This window comes from Rhea pennata, chromosome 5, assembly GCF_028389875.1.
Source record: "Rhea pennata isolate bPtePen1 chromosome 5, bPtePen1.pri, whole genome shotgun sequence".
Classification (NCBI taxonomy): domain Eukaryota; kingdom Metazoa; phylum Chordata; class Aves; order Rheiformes; family Rheidae; genus Rhea; species Rhea pennata.
Genome location: NC_084667.1, coordinates 54305763 through 54324741, shown reverse-complemented (window position 1 = coordinate 54324741; position 18979 = coordinate 54305763). Strand labels below are relative to the sequence as shown.

Below are 18979 nucleotides of genomic sequence, written 5' to 3'. Positions count from 1 at the left end.
TATCCCTGAAGTTGTCAGTGCTTCCATTTTTCTCATTTGTAATGAGAGAGAATGCTGTGTCTTGTGCCTGAGAAGGTGAAAGCCTGGTAAGGACGAGCACAGAAACAGCTCACTGGGTTGAGGATACTGTGCAAACACAGAGTGTGGCTATATAACAGGTTTTTGCCTGAAATAAGCTTGTCTTGCTGTGAGCAATACTATATGTCAGAAATAACTATCTGCTAAATTCTAAACTCTGTTTCTGAACATGTGCATAAATAACAAAAATACTTGCTTAAAACTTAACCCAAATTCTTCTGTATGTTTGCTTTTCCTCCTGGATGGACGTTCCCTGTGGGACATGAACGAGGAAGTTAGTTTTCAGGATTCCTGATACATTCTCATTTGAATTTTGAAAACAGATGCAATAAAATAAAGAAATAAAAAGGTTGCTATTGTCCTGGAAATTACAAATGAACTGTTTAAGGAAAGAGTCATAGGCATGGTAGTGTTAGTGTTGAAGATGCATGCAGTGTCTACATTTCATCGTGCTCCGGTCTTTTGATGGCTTTAACACCAGAGAATGGTACTATTTTAGTTCTGGATTCTTAGAGTAACAGAACTACTATACAAATTTCTTTTTCTTGAGTTTTCACTGACAACTTGACAGTTTTGCTGAAATCTGGCTTCAGGTGTACAGCTGAAAAATACGGAGTTCCATCTAGAACTTCAGTCACTTGAGGGCTGCATTGACACATTTGGGGAAACTGCTGAAAAGAACTGGGCTCCTAAGCACTGTAACAGGCCTCAATCCAAGCTCAGTCCATGGTGGTATGGTTTTGTCTGACACCTTCTGGTTTTGATTAATGCGTAAATTCTGCCAATGCTATTTCTGAATGATCTTCACACTTTAAAAAGTTTCAAAGCCTGCTGAAGCAAATGAAAGGCTGCTGCTGACTTGAATTTAAACATTGCTTCACATAATCTCTTCCAGTCAGGGTGGCAGAAGTCTCCTCTTGTACTTTATCTTACTTTCTTTATGGAGAAACTGGATAGCGCTGTCTATAAAAATACCCAGGATTCCCAACTCGTAGTTCCTTATGCTATCTAAAGCAATGCTAACCTGTGTACAGAGGGGGCCAGGCTTTCTGTTGCAGTGGTCCACGAAGCTTTGGTTATAGTCAGAGAAGGGCCAGTAGTCCAGAGTCTCCTGAGGGCAAGCTACAACTAACTCAGCTGAGTAATCCACATTGGCATCCTTGATCTGCCCACTGCTACTTCTATAGGAGCCATCTTTTTCTTAGAAAAACAGGTGCTTGGCTTGAAGCATGCTTCCTAAAAGGTCTTTTAAGATGAATGGCCATTCTTTTGGCTTGTTAGGTTCTGGTAGGTTCTTGAATGGCAATCCTTTTGGAGTGTTAGGTCTCTGTTAGGTTCTTGCCTTTTATGATACATCTGAAAATGGACCTACTGTAGTTCAGCTTTTTAGCCCTTTTATTCTAACTCTGTCAGGTTACACTCTGGCTTCTTCCATTTTTAAATTACAGTTGCTGAGTGGCTGTTGATGTGCTCTGAAATGCAGCATCCATTCTCTTATTGTGTGTGTGTGTGTGTGTTTTTGTTTGTTTTGTTTTTTTTTTTCTCCTCCATTTCTCCAAGAATGGTCTCCTACCTTCTACTTGAGATCCCATGTCTGGCCCACAATGTAGAAAGCATCTGCTTATTCCTCCAAAGCCACAGGATTTTGTTCTAGGTAATATTAATGTCCATCCATCTATTCAGCCTTTGCTCCTAGCGTTGCATATACTTCTGCATGTTTCTAATGTTCATTTGACCATTATGCTCCTCACTCTGCTTCTGCTGTGCTGCTTAGTGGCTTTGATTTAAAACCAACCAAACAAACAAAAAACAAAAGAAAACAACAAAAACAACAACAAAAATAAACATTAAAGGGAGGAAGACGTGGAAGAAATGCAGACCACAGTACGAGTGTGTATTCCTTCACCAGGGAGATCTATGCGAGCTGCTAGGCCACTCCCTCTCCTGAGTATATCAGTAGGTTTTGGTGGCCTGTGCAGTGGGTTAATCTTTTGGGGTTTTTAACACTATTTTTGCAGTACACATGTATGCTTGAGTTTTGCTTGCTTTTTTTCTTACTTCTGATCCTCTTCCTAGCACTGCGGTGCTGTTCGGTCCTGTTCAGAAGGCTACTATAAGCATTTTTTGGTTTGAATCATAAACCAGCTGGGTAACGTCCACAGCTTGTTTGGGGACAGTGGGGAAAGTGTAAAGGAGAAATCCAGAAGTCACTGAAGCTCCAGTAGACAATTCTTTGTGATTTCATGGCTTCTGAAAAGTAGCTCTGTGTCATGCCAGGTCTGCAGTTGCCCTTTCCTACCTGATTCTAGAAAATGAAACTACTGTCTTCCAAGTACAGGTTTCCCATGATTAAAAGCAAATTCCAAGCAAGATTATATGTCTCTGGCAATTGTCTCACAAGCCCTTCTCTTCCATCCTGCAGCACTTTGAAGGTATTGGTTGTAAATTGCAGGAGTCCAAATTTTGTTTTCCAGACCGAGTCCTGTAATGCACTTCAGGAAGCTGCTCTGGAGACCTGTTTGAAATGTATTGCCGGCCTCCTGTGCTTGCGTTCTCTTCTCTCTACTCACAGATTAAGTTACAGTGTTTTTAAATGCATAGAAGTGCAGCTAATCACCAGCCTGTTAGCATTAACTGACAAATATAGGAAGCAATGGGAATCTGGGCATACACTACCTCTCATCTGTGTCTGAATGTCAAGAAATATCCCTGACACACAGAGTGGATTTTGTTAGTGTTTTGTTTTGTTTTTTTTTTCCTCAACTCAAATTATTCAGGCTTTAGCACTGTTGTCAGAACTGATGTAAAGCAGTCTATCTTGTTGCATTTCAGCTTTTGATGTCTCAACAATTCAGCCAGAAGGATTTTTTTCTTCCTTAGAAAGAAAAAACCATAAACAATAAGGAATGTTTAACAGTCTAGACATTTTAGGTTTGCCACAACAAGTAAGTAATTTGTGATTCTACTTGGTAAAATGTAGAGGAGTGGAGATGGAGCTGGACTGGACTTTGGTTGTGACTTGGTGCCTTTATTTGGTTGAGGTGAGGTGGCTTCTGGAAGCTGTTGTTCTTTTCTCTTCTTCTTAGATGCTACGTGATGAGCACAGAGATCTTCCATTAGGAGTGGTATATAGATACGAATAAAATTGGCACAGATAATGGTATGTGTACTGGTGTTCCTCATGTCAGTGGAAAGGAAACAGCTGTGCTAGTGTTGGTCAACTCATGTTTGTGTGAAATCAATACAAGATTCTTCTAACTAGCAACAAGTCAGGACTAACTTGTTCCAGGCTGAATGTGGTGACTGTTAACTTTGTTATTTTCAGAAGCACACTTCTGATTTATCTTTGAGCAAGTGAAGAGAATCAGACCTGATATACTCAATTAGGTAGAAGAGTTTCAAAATGAGATTGAAGTTGAAGTTAAGCATTGACCTCTAACAGAGTTTAGCACTCAACCAATGGCAAAGCTCTAAACTGAGTGTTGGGCATTCAGCCCGCCACACAGCTTGGGACCTAAATACCCCAAGAAACATCAGTAACCCCAGGAGATAAACCATTTGTAAAAACCAATACTTGCACAGCAGAAAACATTGGAGCACAGTGAACCCTAGGCCAGAAGAAACTCTCAGATCGAGTCTTTCAAAATGTGCAGTGTTCCTATATGGCCATTGCTAGTAACAGCAAATCTTGTCTGTCTTCATGGACAAAAGGATGTATTGAGCTCCTCTTGCAGCATGTAATATGCCACAACAAAAGGTGGTGTGCTCAGCTGGAGAAGTCCTGTGCAGGCTCGACACTTAAATCGCTTGTTAGATTAACATTTCCAAAGCCACTGAATTTAACCTGATTACTACTCTGTTGGGTCCAGTCACACTCCCAGGAAACATTGATGTCTATTCCATTCAAAGTGATTAGAACAGAATTGTATCTCTTTTTGGCAAACGTCATGTTCTGTTTAATGAGAACGTTCCTGGTATGTAAATGCGAAAATTTTGTTATCTGTTCAATAATGCTTTCCTTGCTTATAAAATATCATCAGAGCAGAGATGTTTACATTGTGGTTGAAGGGTACAAGGAAGGGAGTCTTTACCATCTGCCGCTACTAAATTACTTTTAATGGAGGAAAATAAGTCCATCTTGCTGGAAGCTATTTTAGTCATCTTTAATAGTGATATTTTATATGGGATTTTTCTTTCAGAGCATAGCGGCGTTTACCAGTAAATTCATGTATGTAATGCTGTGGTAAGAGCATCTGGCTCAGACATTGTGAGGATTGAAGTAAGAGTTTTCTAAGAATCTCATATTCATCCTCCAGTATTTAGTCAATGTGTGTAATCCTGCCACACGAGATGTACCAATTGCAGCAGTAAATATTTTGCTGTAACCAGAAGTTGAACTCTACAAGAAGCCTGTTTAACTGCAGCTAATGCAAATCTAATGCCTGAGATGCAATGATGTTTGTATTCTGCAGTGCCAACCTGAGTTTTAAAGAATTTTGATCCAGTAAGACTCGGACTCTGCAACTTTGATGGAACAAAAAAGCCTCAAGTTTTCAACACCTGCCATAGAAATTTAATAAGAACCCTAATAAATGAGTCAGTTTCAACAAACAATTAACTTAACAACTTCATCTGGAAGGCTTAGAGGCCCTGTTTCATAGGAGGTAACTTGAGAGCAGTCTCTGTGTTATATGGTGTAGTTAATGTTTCCTTTAGAAAACCAGAGTTTTTAAGATTTAATATTTCATGTGCTCCAAATTACATCAAATTGACATATGGTACACAACTAAGTCTTTAACTCCTATATAGATCAGAAAGAAAATTTATATTAATCCTTTAAGCTGTTTGGGGGTTTCTTAAGCACAAGGAAAATAAACAATTCCCAGGAATTCAGAAGCTTATAAAATGACCTTTGTGGGCTATTTGGATAAAATTATTCTTTATGCTTTGATTATGCCATTAAAATTCACACTCCTACAAATATGAAGCTTTTCTTGTAAGTACCGAGTGCTTCCTGAATCATGTATCTGGACTCTACCACATAGATGTGAGGCATGTGTTTTCCTACATGTTGTCTTTTATCATACTATGAGCTATTTTTTCAGCTATATTGGAATATATTATTCAAAATATGTATTAGAAATCAAGTCTAAGAGGGTATATAGTTCAGTGTGTTTAATGTAACTCTGTTCAAATGAACCTTCCAGCCCTGTTTACGTAGTTCATCTTAAATTCTCCATTTATTTTGCTGTAAGTTGCTTTCTTCCACACAGCCTCCCTCTCTTTTTTTTCTCACCTCTTATCACCCTTTCCATGTAGAATGTATTATTCTTGCATGTCACCTGTCTTCCATCTGCCCTCCTCCTTTTCCCTTTTGCATGTGATCTTTGTCCTGTGTATTGAATTTGAACACTAAAAGCACAAGGATCTCTGCTTCTTTATAGATCTGATGATGTGCTATTATCTAACATCAACATCCTATAGCTAACGTCACACTGTTTATTGTAAATAAAGTCATGACCCTTATTTGCCCAGACGACGTATGCAATTACCTGCATCTACATAGGGCAAAAATGGTAGAATAACATACTAGGATTCAGGTGTCTCAGCTGCTCTATATACAGAAGCTTAATAGACACAGAGCTGAGTCAGACACCACCTTTTTTGGTGATTTGACTGTAATTCAACGTGGCTCTTCAGGGCCGTCAGTCTATGTCTTTGTATGCACCTAATAAAAACAAAACCTATGGCAATTCTCAGCTAACAGTATTGTTGGTGGCCTCGTTATTGTGCGTTTAGAAAAAAAAGGCTTTCATGTCCAGAAACACTCGCTGTAGTGTTTGAGGCATAGTAGGGCAAGGAGGCTTGGAACATTGTGGACAGCAAATGTGCAATTTTAGATAAGATAGTATTCAAACTTGATACCATGGTAGTAATCATAAATACTTAGGCTGAGTCACAGATTAGGTATACAGTGAAGCCCAAATTAAAATCTAGTTCTCACTTTATTTAGTGACCTGGAGTTTGGGTGGTTCAAAAGGAGACTGCTGTTCATTAGAGACTGATTGATCACTTGGCTGTGCGACCTGACTTCTTGGGATGAAGAAGGAGGAAGCAGAGGAATTTGCATTTCATTTCCTAGGACTCAGGGTGCCTGAACCACATGTTCCATTTTGGAGTTAGGCTAGCCAATGAAGTATCTAAATACGATATATTTGCCCATAGTTTTGTTGTTTTCAATGAGAAGTACTAATTTCTCCTGATCTAAGACCTTGGCAGATGTCCAGACTCTTGACTTCCAGAGCCATAAAGCATATGAATTGTTTCTGTGATGGCCAGTGGTTACTTATGCAGTGGATGTGGTATGATTCTCCTGGCACATTATTGCTTCTGAAGTCAAAGGCAGGCAAAACACCTTCATTCACAGTTATGTGGCCAACACTGCCATTTCCCTCTTGAAAACTTGCCTAATGTTAGTAACAGGTATATCTTATATAGAGATTATAACATAAAAACTAGGAAACTGACTTTTGTTCATGTTATAAAATAGTCAAGGAAATGTCTTGAAGGGAAGTTGTAAGTGAATCTAGTTTAGCCTGTTAGGAAGGTTTTAACTTCATCTGCTAATGATATCATGGCTGAAATGCTAATAGCTGTGGAGGCAAATTTAAGTGACCTTTGCTTTGGGAGTAATCTCCATGCATGCAAATCGAGCAGTTTTCTGAAGCTATGTAATTACATGCAGACAAGTGTTTCACTCAGATTGGTTTCCACTTTTCATAGTTCCTCAATATACTCAGCCCTGTGGTGGTGTGTCTTGGAAGAGTATTCAAAATTAGTTCTACAACAGCAGAACAAACTTTATTTAAAAGCAGATCAACATTTACTATCTTCAGTTGGTTGTGGAATGTAGAGGCTGTTGGAGGATTGGCTTCTTGTTGCATTGCAACAAAAATGGCCTTGGAGGAGAGATGTGAAGGAGGAAGAAATGGCATAGATACGAAATGCCTGAGCAATTTCTAGGCTCGTAGGGAAGGAAATAGTGCCATGAAGAGAATGAGTTGAATTTACTTTTACTGGTTCATATTAGCTTAGCCTTCAATTTGTCCAAGTGGTCTTTGAACTAACTTAGTTTTATTCTGTGACAGGTCAGTTTCCTTTGCCAGAAGATCTGACAAACCAGAATATGTATCTTTGTGACTACTTATTTGCAAACTGACTTGGGTGCACATATTATGACTGAACCAAATTCTGCTGTCCTCTAGGATATAGCACTGGGGTGGAGATGTGCATAGGCCGTGGTAGGCTCATCAGCCTACCAGCACACCTTTTTCCCTGGTGATGTTTTCTTCCCTCCAAATTATTGCAGCTAGTACCTGGGCTGTACCCATGTACTTTGATATAAATACTGTGCCCTTGCAACACCTGAGTCCACGTTGCATTTGAGATCATTGGAAGAGTACTGTAGGCTTAGGTTCTGTGTGGTGGTCAAGATTTCTCTTTGTATTTTTAATTGTCTCCTATGTCAGCGGCTGAGCTGAGCTTAACCAAAATGGCAGTTTCTAACTTTTTACTACCTTCTTGCATTACATTGTTGAATTTGACCCTCACAGCAGGCATCCTTCTTTTCCAGCATAATGCACTGGATTTGTCTGCAGGCCAGCCATATGGTGTGTGTAATTATTATGTTATAATATGGTGTTACTGCTCTCTAGCTGCCCAGTAAACCCGGTGCAGTTTCAGTAAGCTTATATACAACAGGGTAGGAACTTTGGACTGGAATGATTTTCTGCACTTTTACACAATAGTAGCTGTGAAGGAGGAAAAAAAGATTCCATTTAATTTATAGAAACTGTATAAAGTTTATAGAGTCTCTACAATCCTCACAAATGAAAAGGTTGTGGAGAAGAGAGGCTATACCAAAACTGGGAGGTCCACAAAGCTAGAGAAGAATAACAGTTAAAGGTACACATCAATAAATACCTGTGCTGCACTTTTCCCATTAACTCTCCAGTCAAGCATACGGACTGCATTAGGGGTTTGTCTGCCTTAGGGATTTTTATAAACCCATTTCCTCCGCCTTTCTCTTTCCCATCCAGTTACTATTGCTTTAAACTATTACAGAAACACATAGTGTCTACGCTAGGTCATTGTTCATACCTAGGAGAGTTTGCTGTAGAAGTGTTCACTGAATAGTGTCAGAAAACTGTATGTATATGCATGTACCTTCGTGAACGTGCCTGGTTTTTTTGGTGTGTGAACTTCAGGAAGCAGTAATACCAGCCTGGCTTGCTCACCCTTTCAGGCATATGTGCAACTCTAATTTGCACTGACAGCAGAACTTCAGCAACAAAATTAAGAGCCAGTATGTGCTCAGTTTTGTGGGTAATCTGTATATAAACACAGCTCTCTCCTGCATTCTTATTTACCCTGAAATTTAAGATTGCCAAAGGGATCAGTGAAAAATAGGCCCTCATTGAAACCAAGCCTCTGTTGAAATTAGAAAACATTTATTTTGCTTCCGTGTACCCTTCTGTGTTTTCTCTTTGGTTTTGGTCAACACTGGAAATTTGTACAGCCAGCTAGTTTTACAAGACCTGCAGTATTCCCTGAAACCTAGCACTGCCCAACCGAGCAGTTCCCGAACATTTCGAGGTGGCCCGAGAAAGAGGTGGCCCATTCTTCCACTGACAGTTCCTGGTCCCGTTCTGCCTTCTCCTTTGCACCAGCGCATGTATTTAAACAAAAAGAAGTGTATCTGGGAGTAGATATAGCTTAACATTGCCTTCCACCCACCCACAAAGGTTAGTTTTAAAACAGAAAAATTGTCGAAGTTATGCCCTTTACTGTACGTGGCACATAGTACTTGCACTGCACAGATGTATGTGCACGAGTGCACAAAAAGACAGTTCTGGGCTTGGGCTGCTGAAGGAAAGGAAGCCCTCAAAAGATGTAACACAGCTCTTAGTTTATTGTATTTTGAGATTTGTAGGCAGTAAATGCTGTGGTTATTTTACTGATATTTTGGAGCCCTAATGTAATCTACAGTTTCATTTGTGGAGAGCTGTTTCAAATCTGTGCACATTCTTCTAAAATGTTTTAAAAGAAAAGCCAACAGCAATAATTAGTTTGGCATTTTCCATGTTTTTTAAAGCATTTAAAGGGTAATGACCTTTTTTTTTTTTAATCCAATCTTACATGAAATCAGGTTTTACAGGAATAAGGGGACTTAAAAGGCCTGAATGGCTGTCAGTAACAGATGTAATTCATGCTGAAAGCTCTATTCCAATACATCAAAATAAGAAAAACAATTATATATATGATTAGAGGCTGCTGGACCTTTGAGTTAAAATGATCAAAAAGAACAATATTAAAATTTGATTTACGGAAGCTACTACTTAGCCTATAATTAGCCTGACCAATAAAAACAAGCCAGACTTGTTTTACAGAATGTGATTTCCCAGTAGATAGGTTAGCTATTTTCTTATGGCTGAAGAAATACAAAATCGTTTTAAAATATATTTGATGTATACTTTGAGCAAATTGAAATACAGCATATAGCTAGTTTCAATGTTTTTTGTTCATAAATTGCCAGATTTCTTTAATTCAAGTGAAATTTGAGAACCACTTGAGAATAATTGTTTCTAAAATGTAATATTACTTCTTCAGTCTACTTCGTTTACATTAAATGTATGTGTTACTCTTTTATATTAGAAGGTAAATGAAAGTTGGTCAGAAATAAGATTCTTCTTGCCCTTTTGCTCTAGTTCACTATGGAAATGGATTCAGGAAATGGCACATGTGATTAAAAACTCGTCAGCTGGCACAGGAGTTATTTGTACAGCACCTAGCATACAGCAATTCTGGCAAGAAACAAGTGCTCCTTGTCTTATTGCAATATAAATAAAATGATTCTTTGACATAGGGACTGGGAAGTTAGACTTAAAATGCATTAGTTAGAAGATAGGGAAGATCTGAGGAAGCTTTTGCAGTTGGAGGCAATAAGAGAAAATTACCGTGTTGACTAATGTGATCTTGTTCATGGTGCGTGCGAGTAAGTACACTGGAATCCACACGAGCCCAATTTGCATGAGGGTGTCAGGGCAAGAGTCCTATAAATGGACATACAAGGATCAAACTGCTTGCTCGGAGTGTAACATCACTGGAGAGCTGTGCACGCATAAACATTCATCTTGAAAATGCTGCAGTGACGATTGCAAACCTAAGAGAGATTTTTTTCCAACATACTTCAAAATGTACCTGCAAATGGATAGATCACATCTGGGCAAAGAAACGGAACAAAACACCATGGCTCAACCTTTCGTCTCCTGATCTAGATGGAATACATTTGCTTTATTCATAAGGCTCTCATGAATCCTGGCTTTTTGTGCATGAGTTTTTGAAATTTGCTATAAGCTTCACCTCCCCTGGAAACTTAAGTGCTGTTTTTTTTGTTTGTTATTTTTAGTGGAACGGGAAAATGTACAGAAGAGGACCTTTACCAGATGGATAAACCTACATTTGGGAAAGGTAAGACTGACAAATGGTCTTAATAGTCATGTACAAGGATGTAACAGTAGACAGACTGCAGTTAACTCCTTTTAAAAGATCAACATAGTTGGAATTTGGAATAAAAGTTGACTAGTATGCATATGTGGAGGTTTGGAGGAGAACAAGGGGAAGCTGCAAGCAGATTTCTGGGTAATGAAAATTGCTTTTTAGGTGCAGTGACTGCTTGGTTAATTTTAGTTCATCTCATATATACGTACCTAATGCTACTGGGTGTTATCATAATGCCCTAGAATTTACCCACAAAAGATCAAATGTGGTTCAGGTTGTTCTAAGATTATGATAACTGTTATTCCCTAGACTGGAAGTTCTAATATTAAAAGCATCACGGCCAAAGACATGCGGTTCTTCAGACCCTGGCTCAATCCCAAATCTCCAAATTGAAAATAGTAATTCTTTGTCATTCATTTTCCTGGGGTCTTTATAATAAGTTCTTAACATAGCCAGCTATGTTACAGAACTATTTCTTAGACTTCCCACCATTCTTGTAAGACTTGATTGTTTCTTAATCTCTCCTGTATCACACCATAATATGACTACCGAACCTAATTTACTATTCCTATTGACAGTAGGTCAGTACTAATTCACAAGAATAGTCTGCCATCCAGAGAAGGGTTATCCTCTTGCTGATGAGGATGAGAGACTTGCAGGAAAAAAAAAATGTTCATATTGCTGACACAGTAGCATTGCTTAGCACAGGGTCAAGGCATGAGACCAATGTACAGAACTTGAACTGGAGTTTAGGCTTCAGAGCACCTTTAATATCTGTGGCTAAATTTCATGAAGTACAAATTGGAGCTAAGTTTGGGCTACAAGTTGTCCCTCAGTCTAGCTCCTGCGCTTCTTGGGAAGTGATTGCCTATCAGGCATGGTAAAGCAAAGGGCTTTTAGAAGAAAGGCATCACATATATAGCTGCTTTGGTCCACTATTCTGAAGTGTCTTTTGCTGAAGGAATGAAAGGATCCTCTTGGAAAATGAGAATAAGGCTACTTGGTAATGTTTTGACTAGCAATTGCTCCCAAAGGTCTCTCAGAACGAAGAAAGTGTTACGTGATTCCTTCATGAATCAGTCTCTAGAGCTTTAAACTAACTGCAATTTTGAAAGCTGTTGAAAAGGGTTGTCAAATGTATGGCTGTGAAAAAGGCTTTTAATTTACAAAAGGAATTAGATCATGAAAAAGGCTATAGGGTGCTGTTAATTCTGCCATGCCAAGCATATGAAGTCGTAGAGACTTTGTGTGCATGTGAACTATTTTCTCTGGAGTGCATTTTTTTTTCCTCTCTGATGCAGCACAGGAGAATACTTTTTTTGAAGAAAGGGTAAAAATCTGCTGATAATATTACTCTATTTGCTGGAAGTTTCACAGTAAATGCATCCATGTTAATAATGAGAGCATTACTAAAGCTCTTTCTAATCACAGGAGATTCCCCAAGGAAGTTGGCTTCTGCCTTTTTCCTCAAAGAAACACTTCTTGCAGATGTGCGCCTTTCTTGTAAAGGCAGAAGTGAAGTCTTCTTCCTGTACTTTTTCAGGAACATTTGATGGTGTGGTATATCCACGGCAGACCATGCCATTTGAGTCTCCTTTTGAGAGGAGCTGGCTGTGCTGGTTGTGGGAGTAGTTGTGGGAGTAGTCTGCATCTTGCAAGTTCTGGTGGTTCCTGTTTTAAGTTTTTTGTTTTTTGTGCTTTTTAAAAAAGGAAAAAAAGAAAGAAAAAGATTAGCTTTGGAGACTTTGAAATAGGTTATTAATCTTGAAATGAGTGGGTCTTTTTTTCCACTATGGAGTATTGCTTAGTACCCTTCTTGACTAGCTGCAAGACTAATAACAAAAATGTGCAGTCCCAGGTTGCCAAAGCTGTGCTTAGTTGAACATTAGTGCATTGCCCAACTAAAGACAAAAGGTTCTTCGGAGACACATGAGTGAGTGACACCTGAACAGAAGGTAATTCCTCATCTGAGATTACCCACAAGTGCTAAGCTAACTTGGCTGTGTGCCTTGCAGTGTGTGTACATCATCAGACTCCTCTGTGAAGTGAGGAGATTGCTGAGAAGAGCGAGACACAATGTAAGAGGTTGACATTTAAAGTACTTTAAAAATACTTGGAAACAGAGTGGGACCACCAGAAACTTTACAGAGGAAATAGAATATTGTGGCTGGCTTCATCTCAGTCTTGTTTTTTCTGCATAACGTGGGATTCATGCCTGCTGGAGTTGCCCTAGTCTGAGGGATCAGTATCCAACTCTTGGGTGCTCAGTAACATAGGTAAGGTCTTCTGGATGAGATTCTGTAATGTAAAGTCTGAAATAACGCCCTGTCCAATTTCAGTTACATGAGTACTCATACCTCAGTTTCAGCTTAATCATACCTAGGACAAAGTTGCTACTGATGTGAAGAAAAGCAGGCCTTTTCTTCCTGCAGCTTAACATTCATTTCCAGTATCTCTGTCTTATAAAATTCTCCTTCTTACTCTCTGAAATGGTGACTTACCAAGCAGTGTTTTTTTAAAGGCAACCTGATTTCTTTTCTTCACAGTGCAAGCCTCCTCTGAAAGTGAAAGATTTATTTATTGATATACAAGATGGCAAAATCTTGATGGCTTTACTGGAAGTCCTGTCAGGGCAAAAGCTGGTATGTATATAAGGGGGAGAGACATGCGTAAAGATGGAGCTGTGTGTGTTTCAGGTATCAAATATGGACATTCAAGGAACAAAGGAGAAATTTGTCCAGCATCTTTCAGCAATTCCACTGTGATTTCCTTATGTTGCAGTCTCATGTCCTGAGCTGCAACTTAGACCTCCAAGGATATGTGTAACAAAGAGGTGAAACCAGGGTGTGATCTGTGTAAATGCTTCCACTCCTTACATTTTTTTAAGGCTTAACGTATTAATGCCCGCATATTTTACGGGGGGGATCATGCAAATCACTTTACCAAGGAAGAATAAATTTGCTGGATTTAGTTGTATTATTTTCTTAATCCATAAATTGTATTTCTATTTTGTCTAAGATAATTACAACACTTAATAAGTTCACTGATGCTTGGTTCTGTTATCTTGGCTCAGATTTCTCTAATCTTACTGGTATGGTCTAAGTTGGACGTTTTCTTTCTGCTTTAACTTTGTCAGTAAATACTCCGTTCCGTGTGGGTACTACACTTCTTGGGTAAGAGACTTGCTCTGGAGCCCTCTCACCACTGCAGATGCACTTGTAAATAACTGGTGATGCTGCACAGGGACTGAACTGTCTGCGTACTGCAACTTGAGCACCCGCTGAATGTGGTCATGCCTTCAGAACCACATATTTTTTAATATTAATATAGTCTGAGGAAGCTGTGGCAGAAGCAGCAATGCCTCTGTGTGCATTCACACAGACTGGCATTGGGAACCAGCCGGGAAAAGAATTAGAAGGGGAGATGCATCATGGCAAGCTCTAGTCTGTGAACTGGATGGTCAGTGAGGAGGGCAAGAAAGGGGGGAAGGTCAGCTGGCCAAACTTGTCGCACTGGCAGTTAGGTGTTTCTACACAGCTAGGAAAAAAAAAGTGACAAAGTGGAATTGCAGGGAGGCTTGCAATAATTCTGTGTCATCTCTGCCAAAGTGAAGGTTTCTGCCTCCCACCTTCCTGTATCTACCAGCAAAACTGCTCATGCTTCCTCATAAGGATCATTTAATTTATTTCAAGACAAAAAAAAATCTATTATAAATTTTCAGCTGAGTTTGATCCTGTGACTGAACGTGGTTGGGGAGTGATTATGTGATTAATCAAGCAGATCCAAGAGAGTGATAGCATCTGCAGAGCAGGGAAATTAGTTGCTAACCCTGTTCTGCTACATCCAGGGCAGGTCATGTAGTTGAAGCACTTCACTGATCAGAGAAGATGGCAATACTTTTATATAGATAGATTTTCTCAGCTTTTCTTTTGACTCTTTTTTTTTTTTTTTTTTTTTTTTTTTTTTTTTAGTTTTAGGTGCTGTGGTGAATAATTTTATCAATTTTTAAAAACACTGTCTCTTATTTTTATAGATGCATGAATACAAATCTTCAACACATCGCATTTTTCGTTTGAACAACATAGCCAAAGCACTTAAGTTCTTGGAGGACAGTAACGTAAGTATTTCCAAAGCCTGGTCTTAATTGCTTCTCTCAATGTATTTTGCAAATATAATTAACCAGCCTAATGCACAGCATGTACATAAGAGGAATGTACTGTCTGAAAGAAGTTGTGACTTTAAGTTGTTACCTTAACAGCAAGGCAGAAAAGCTACATAAAAATGCACAAAAAGAACACCTACAGAGTCTAAAAACCAAGAATTGTATGTTCAGTTTATAATGTTCTACAGGATTAAAGGATTAGGAACCCAATATTAAAAGAAAATAAAAAGAAATGCAAGTAATCTTTATGAGACTGGGTCTCAGTGGCGTGACTTCAGTTACTTCAAAGGTAGAAGACTTTCCTTCCTTTCGTTAGAGGTATTTTCAGTATTATAGCTCTCATGTATATCTGGTAAACTGCTGCAGCAGCTGAGCATGAGTCAAAGGCAAGAGAAAATTAAATCTTGGAAAATGACATAAATGCATAATTTCTGCAATCAAAACCTTCTAAGGATATAATTTTCCTCATAATGTGGCAGTGCCGCAACATCACTGACTGAAGAAACACTTGCTAAAAACTGACACAGTTGGAAGTGACAAAGCAAGATCACAGCCCATAGCTTGAAATGATTTGATCCTTATCGATTTCTCCCACTAGAGCTTTCTTCCAGAGCATTATGGAGGTGTCCTGCGTCTTGAAAGGTCTTTTCTCTTAAAGAAAGATGAAAAGTAGTAGTGTCAAGATAAGTCCCAGCTGTATACACAATTCCTTTACATGGTATACTCAGATCTTTCAGAATGAGAAAACTAATTTTAGACTATGCCCTACAGAAGACTTCATATTCTTGCTATACTGAAACTTCTCCTTTTCTCTAGAATCTGAAATACAGTCTTGCGTCTCCTTCTTTCTCAGCTGGGAAGCGACAGCAACTAACCTTGGCTTTGCCAGCTGCTATTGAAATACACTGTTTAGTTCCCCTGGCTGGTTTCTCAGCCATTCCTGTTGCTGCTAATTTCCTGCTTGGGAATCCTCTCTTCAAGGTTAATTTCTGACTATTTATTCTGCTCTCATATGAATACTAGTAACTGTTTTGACTTGTAAGAAGAAATATCCTTCTAAACGTGGAGTGGTTGGACAGAGACTTGGCTAAAGCTCTGTAGATTTAAAAAAATAAATGCACGAGTTCCACGTGCACTAAATTTCAGCTCACAAAACAAGAACATAGGAATATGCCTTGTCGTTCAGTCAGCATTACCACCAATATCTTCCAGTAGCAGTACACCCACAAGCCATAAGCATGGGACAAGCCACATTAATTTGGAGTTAGGGCAGTACCTTTTTATGCTTACCTGTAAAAGAATCATCTTGTGACCTCTGCTCTGTAGACAGGAGTAACAAATAATATGAGATAGTTAACAGAAGTTTTTGTTATCTTTTATGTTTGTGTTTTATGTCATACATAAAAAGAAAATGACAGCTGTTAAAACAAATAGTCTTTTTTAAAGAGTAATTGCCTTTTGAAAAACCCACAAATAGGGATTGATCTGCCCCTAAAAGCATAGTTCTGCATGTCCAGCTACAATTATTGAGAAATAATTTATAACTTCTCAACTTTCTTACCAGTTTCACAGTTGATGCTTTCCACTAAAATCTAGTTAAGACTCACTGGCAGATGAGTTTTTTTTTCCTCTCTGTTGGTCAACACACTGCAGAGCAGCAGTTTTTGGGTGTTATAAGCCTGTGTGGTTGCCAGGACCTTATCAGGTCACAGGCTGGAACCTCTTCATACATGGGCCAGGGAGGAGGACCTCTGCTTGGACATAGTCAGCCTTTAACTGGTAGTGCTAAAACAAGTACTTTTAAATGGCTTTTTTAGTTCCTTAAGAGTAAGCAGCCAGTATCTTATAGCTGGCTATCTCTACAGGGAAGTACTGACAAATGTAAGCAGCAGTGAGAGAACAGAATTGACATTGAGAACAGCCTAATGTTAAATGTTATTTGTTCCCCACCTTGGACAAACTGCTATTGAAATGCAGTTGGTCTTAAAGCTTTCTCCAGGCAAATATTTTGGAACTGGCAAGAAAAGCCAAACATTGAAGTGCAACAACTTAGAGGTGTATTCTTGCTAAGATTGAAAATTGTTCTGCAAACCACTAAATAAAAGGTTATTTTGTTCTTTTTTTTTTCTCCTCCACTTTCACCAAACCAGTTAGTGAAGGGGGGCAATGAAGTGTTGGCAAAATGCCTTGGCTGCCAAGAGTGGCTGCTTCAGAGTTAGATATTAAACCAGTGGGTGGAACCTGTCAATATACACTTGTGTGGAATCGGGGCAGCAGAGTAAAGCACTGCTAAATGATTCATCATGTACAGAATTCCTAAGTGGTAGATGGGCTGCATATTTTAACTCTGTCTGTGTGTCATTTACAGTATTGACAACTTCCTTACTTCCTCCCGTTGCCATGACCTTTGCCAAAAACAAGTCTGTGTTGTCTAAGTGAATTCTGGTGTTATCATGTGAAAGAAAGCTCAGTGTGGGAAACTCTAGAATCTGCTTAGATTAGGCAAACCAATCCTTTGCTAACTGATCTCATCAGAGCTCTGTGACAAGCTGTGTAAAGTGAGAAAAGCAAGGAGAACAGAGATGCATAACCAAACAGAACTAGGCTGGTCTTATTAGGATTTTATTTATGAGAAGTGACTTCAATTCATGTCCTCTTTCCCAGAGTTTATCTGTATTCTGTCCAACCTGCCTGAATTTTGCAATGTCCCGATACCTTAGGCTAGATGAAGACAGGAGGAGGCATATCTCTGCTCTACGTTTTAAGAATAGGAGCCACTTTAAGAATAGGGGCACCATCTTGTTCCATATTTGAAGGAAATACATTTCTGCTCTTGAGGTGCAGAAAGGGGGTTAGTCTGGTTCTACAGACTGTGCTAGAGGCTTAAGGTTCAATAGGTAAATGGGCTGTGGCCAGGGCAAATTGCCATTAACACAAGCTTTTGGACTGACTGGTCTTTGACAGAAGTATTCTGGACACATCCTACAATCTCAGTACAAGTCAATGAATTTTTTGCATTTATAATGTTTCTTTAAATTATCTATGATCTCTTTCACAGGTAAAACTTGTTAGCATCGATGCAGCAGAAATAGCAGATGGAAATTCCTCTCTGGTACTTGGACTAATATGGAATATAATCTTGTTTTTTCAGGTAATAAAACTTGAATACTGTAATCATAAGTGATCTGTCTTCATAATATTAAGCTACTCTGTCTGAATACTGCTTTTTAAAGTTGACTTTTAATCCTAAAGAACACCATTAAGCTTGCTAAATGTGAGTACTTCCTCCTAATCTACACTAATTTTATACCTGCAGCTGCTTTCATTTTACTTCACTGGAATTATTTTGGTGTAAATAGGAGAAAATTTAGGCCTTTTTGGTTTTACTTTGTCCAGAATTAGAGCTTCAGGTTGCTACTTTTCCTTTTCTCCTGTGCCTTCTAAGGATTTCATTCAAGATTCCCTGCATATGAACTAAATTCTTGCATTTGTTTCCAGATCAGTTTGTTTTCAGTAACCTTTTCTGGATTTGGTCCAATATGGTGGGCAATTTCATTTAGCATCACTGGTCTCGTGAGACTTACTCAACACAAGCAGAAATTCACCACAGGCAAAATAAAAGACCTTAAAGGGCCTGAAGTTAAGTCTGAAATCTTACTTAGCTTCAGCCTTAGTCAGATTAAAACTGCTCCCAAATTTACATGAGTTTTGAAAGGGACCTTCTAGACAATACCAAATTCAAATGAACAGGGAGCAATGACGAGGCGTTCTGCAATGGTTGTAAAATAATGTGAGACTCTAATGCTCTTTTATTCTCTTGGGCTCACCTATAAACTGGCTGTAAGTTTAAAAAACAATGTCTGCAAGCTGAACTGTATCTGTCTGTGGCAGTGCTGTGCAGCACCCATTTGGCCAGAAGGACTCACAAGGAGAGGTGGTCCAACTAGAATCAGTCTCCCTGGCAGCAAGGGGCAACAGGGACCTAAAAGCAGCATAGTCAATAAGTTGGATCAAATATCAATGCTGACCAACGAGAGGAGTGCTGTTGCAGGTCACAGTTTCTTGACTAAAAATGTTTCACTCGATGAATTTGTTCAGTCTTATCTGATAATCTTGCCCTTTTATGTCTCCTGGGGTTGCCAGCTGGGCTGCTGCTGCTCCTGGCTCTTTGGTCTGTAC

The 18979-nt window shown here is 39.0% G+C and overlaps 1 protein-coding gene across 3 annotated transcripts in view; it reads left to right on the top strand.

The window, feature by feature from the left end:
- The window catches only part of CLMN (calmin), a 77794-nt gene that overhangs the window by 41772 nt on the left and 17043 nt on the right, over positions 1-18979 (top strand). For 2 of the 3 annotated variants that reach the window (XM_062577116.1, XM_062577117.1), the window contains exons 2-5: positions 10547-10608; positions 13185-13280; positions 14672-14755; positions 17859-17951. In XM_062577116.1, coding sequence (XP_062433100.1) covers positions 10547-10608; positions 13185-13280; positions 14672-14755; positions 17859-17951 — 335 coding nt within the window. Of the gene's footprint in view, positions 1-4703; positions 4743-10546; positions 10609-13184; positions 13281-14671; positions 14756-17858; positions 17952-18979 lie in introns of those variants that run through there. The other variant, XM_062577118.1, reaches the window with a different exon arrangement.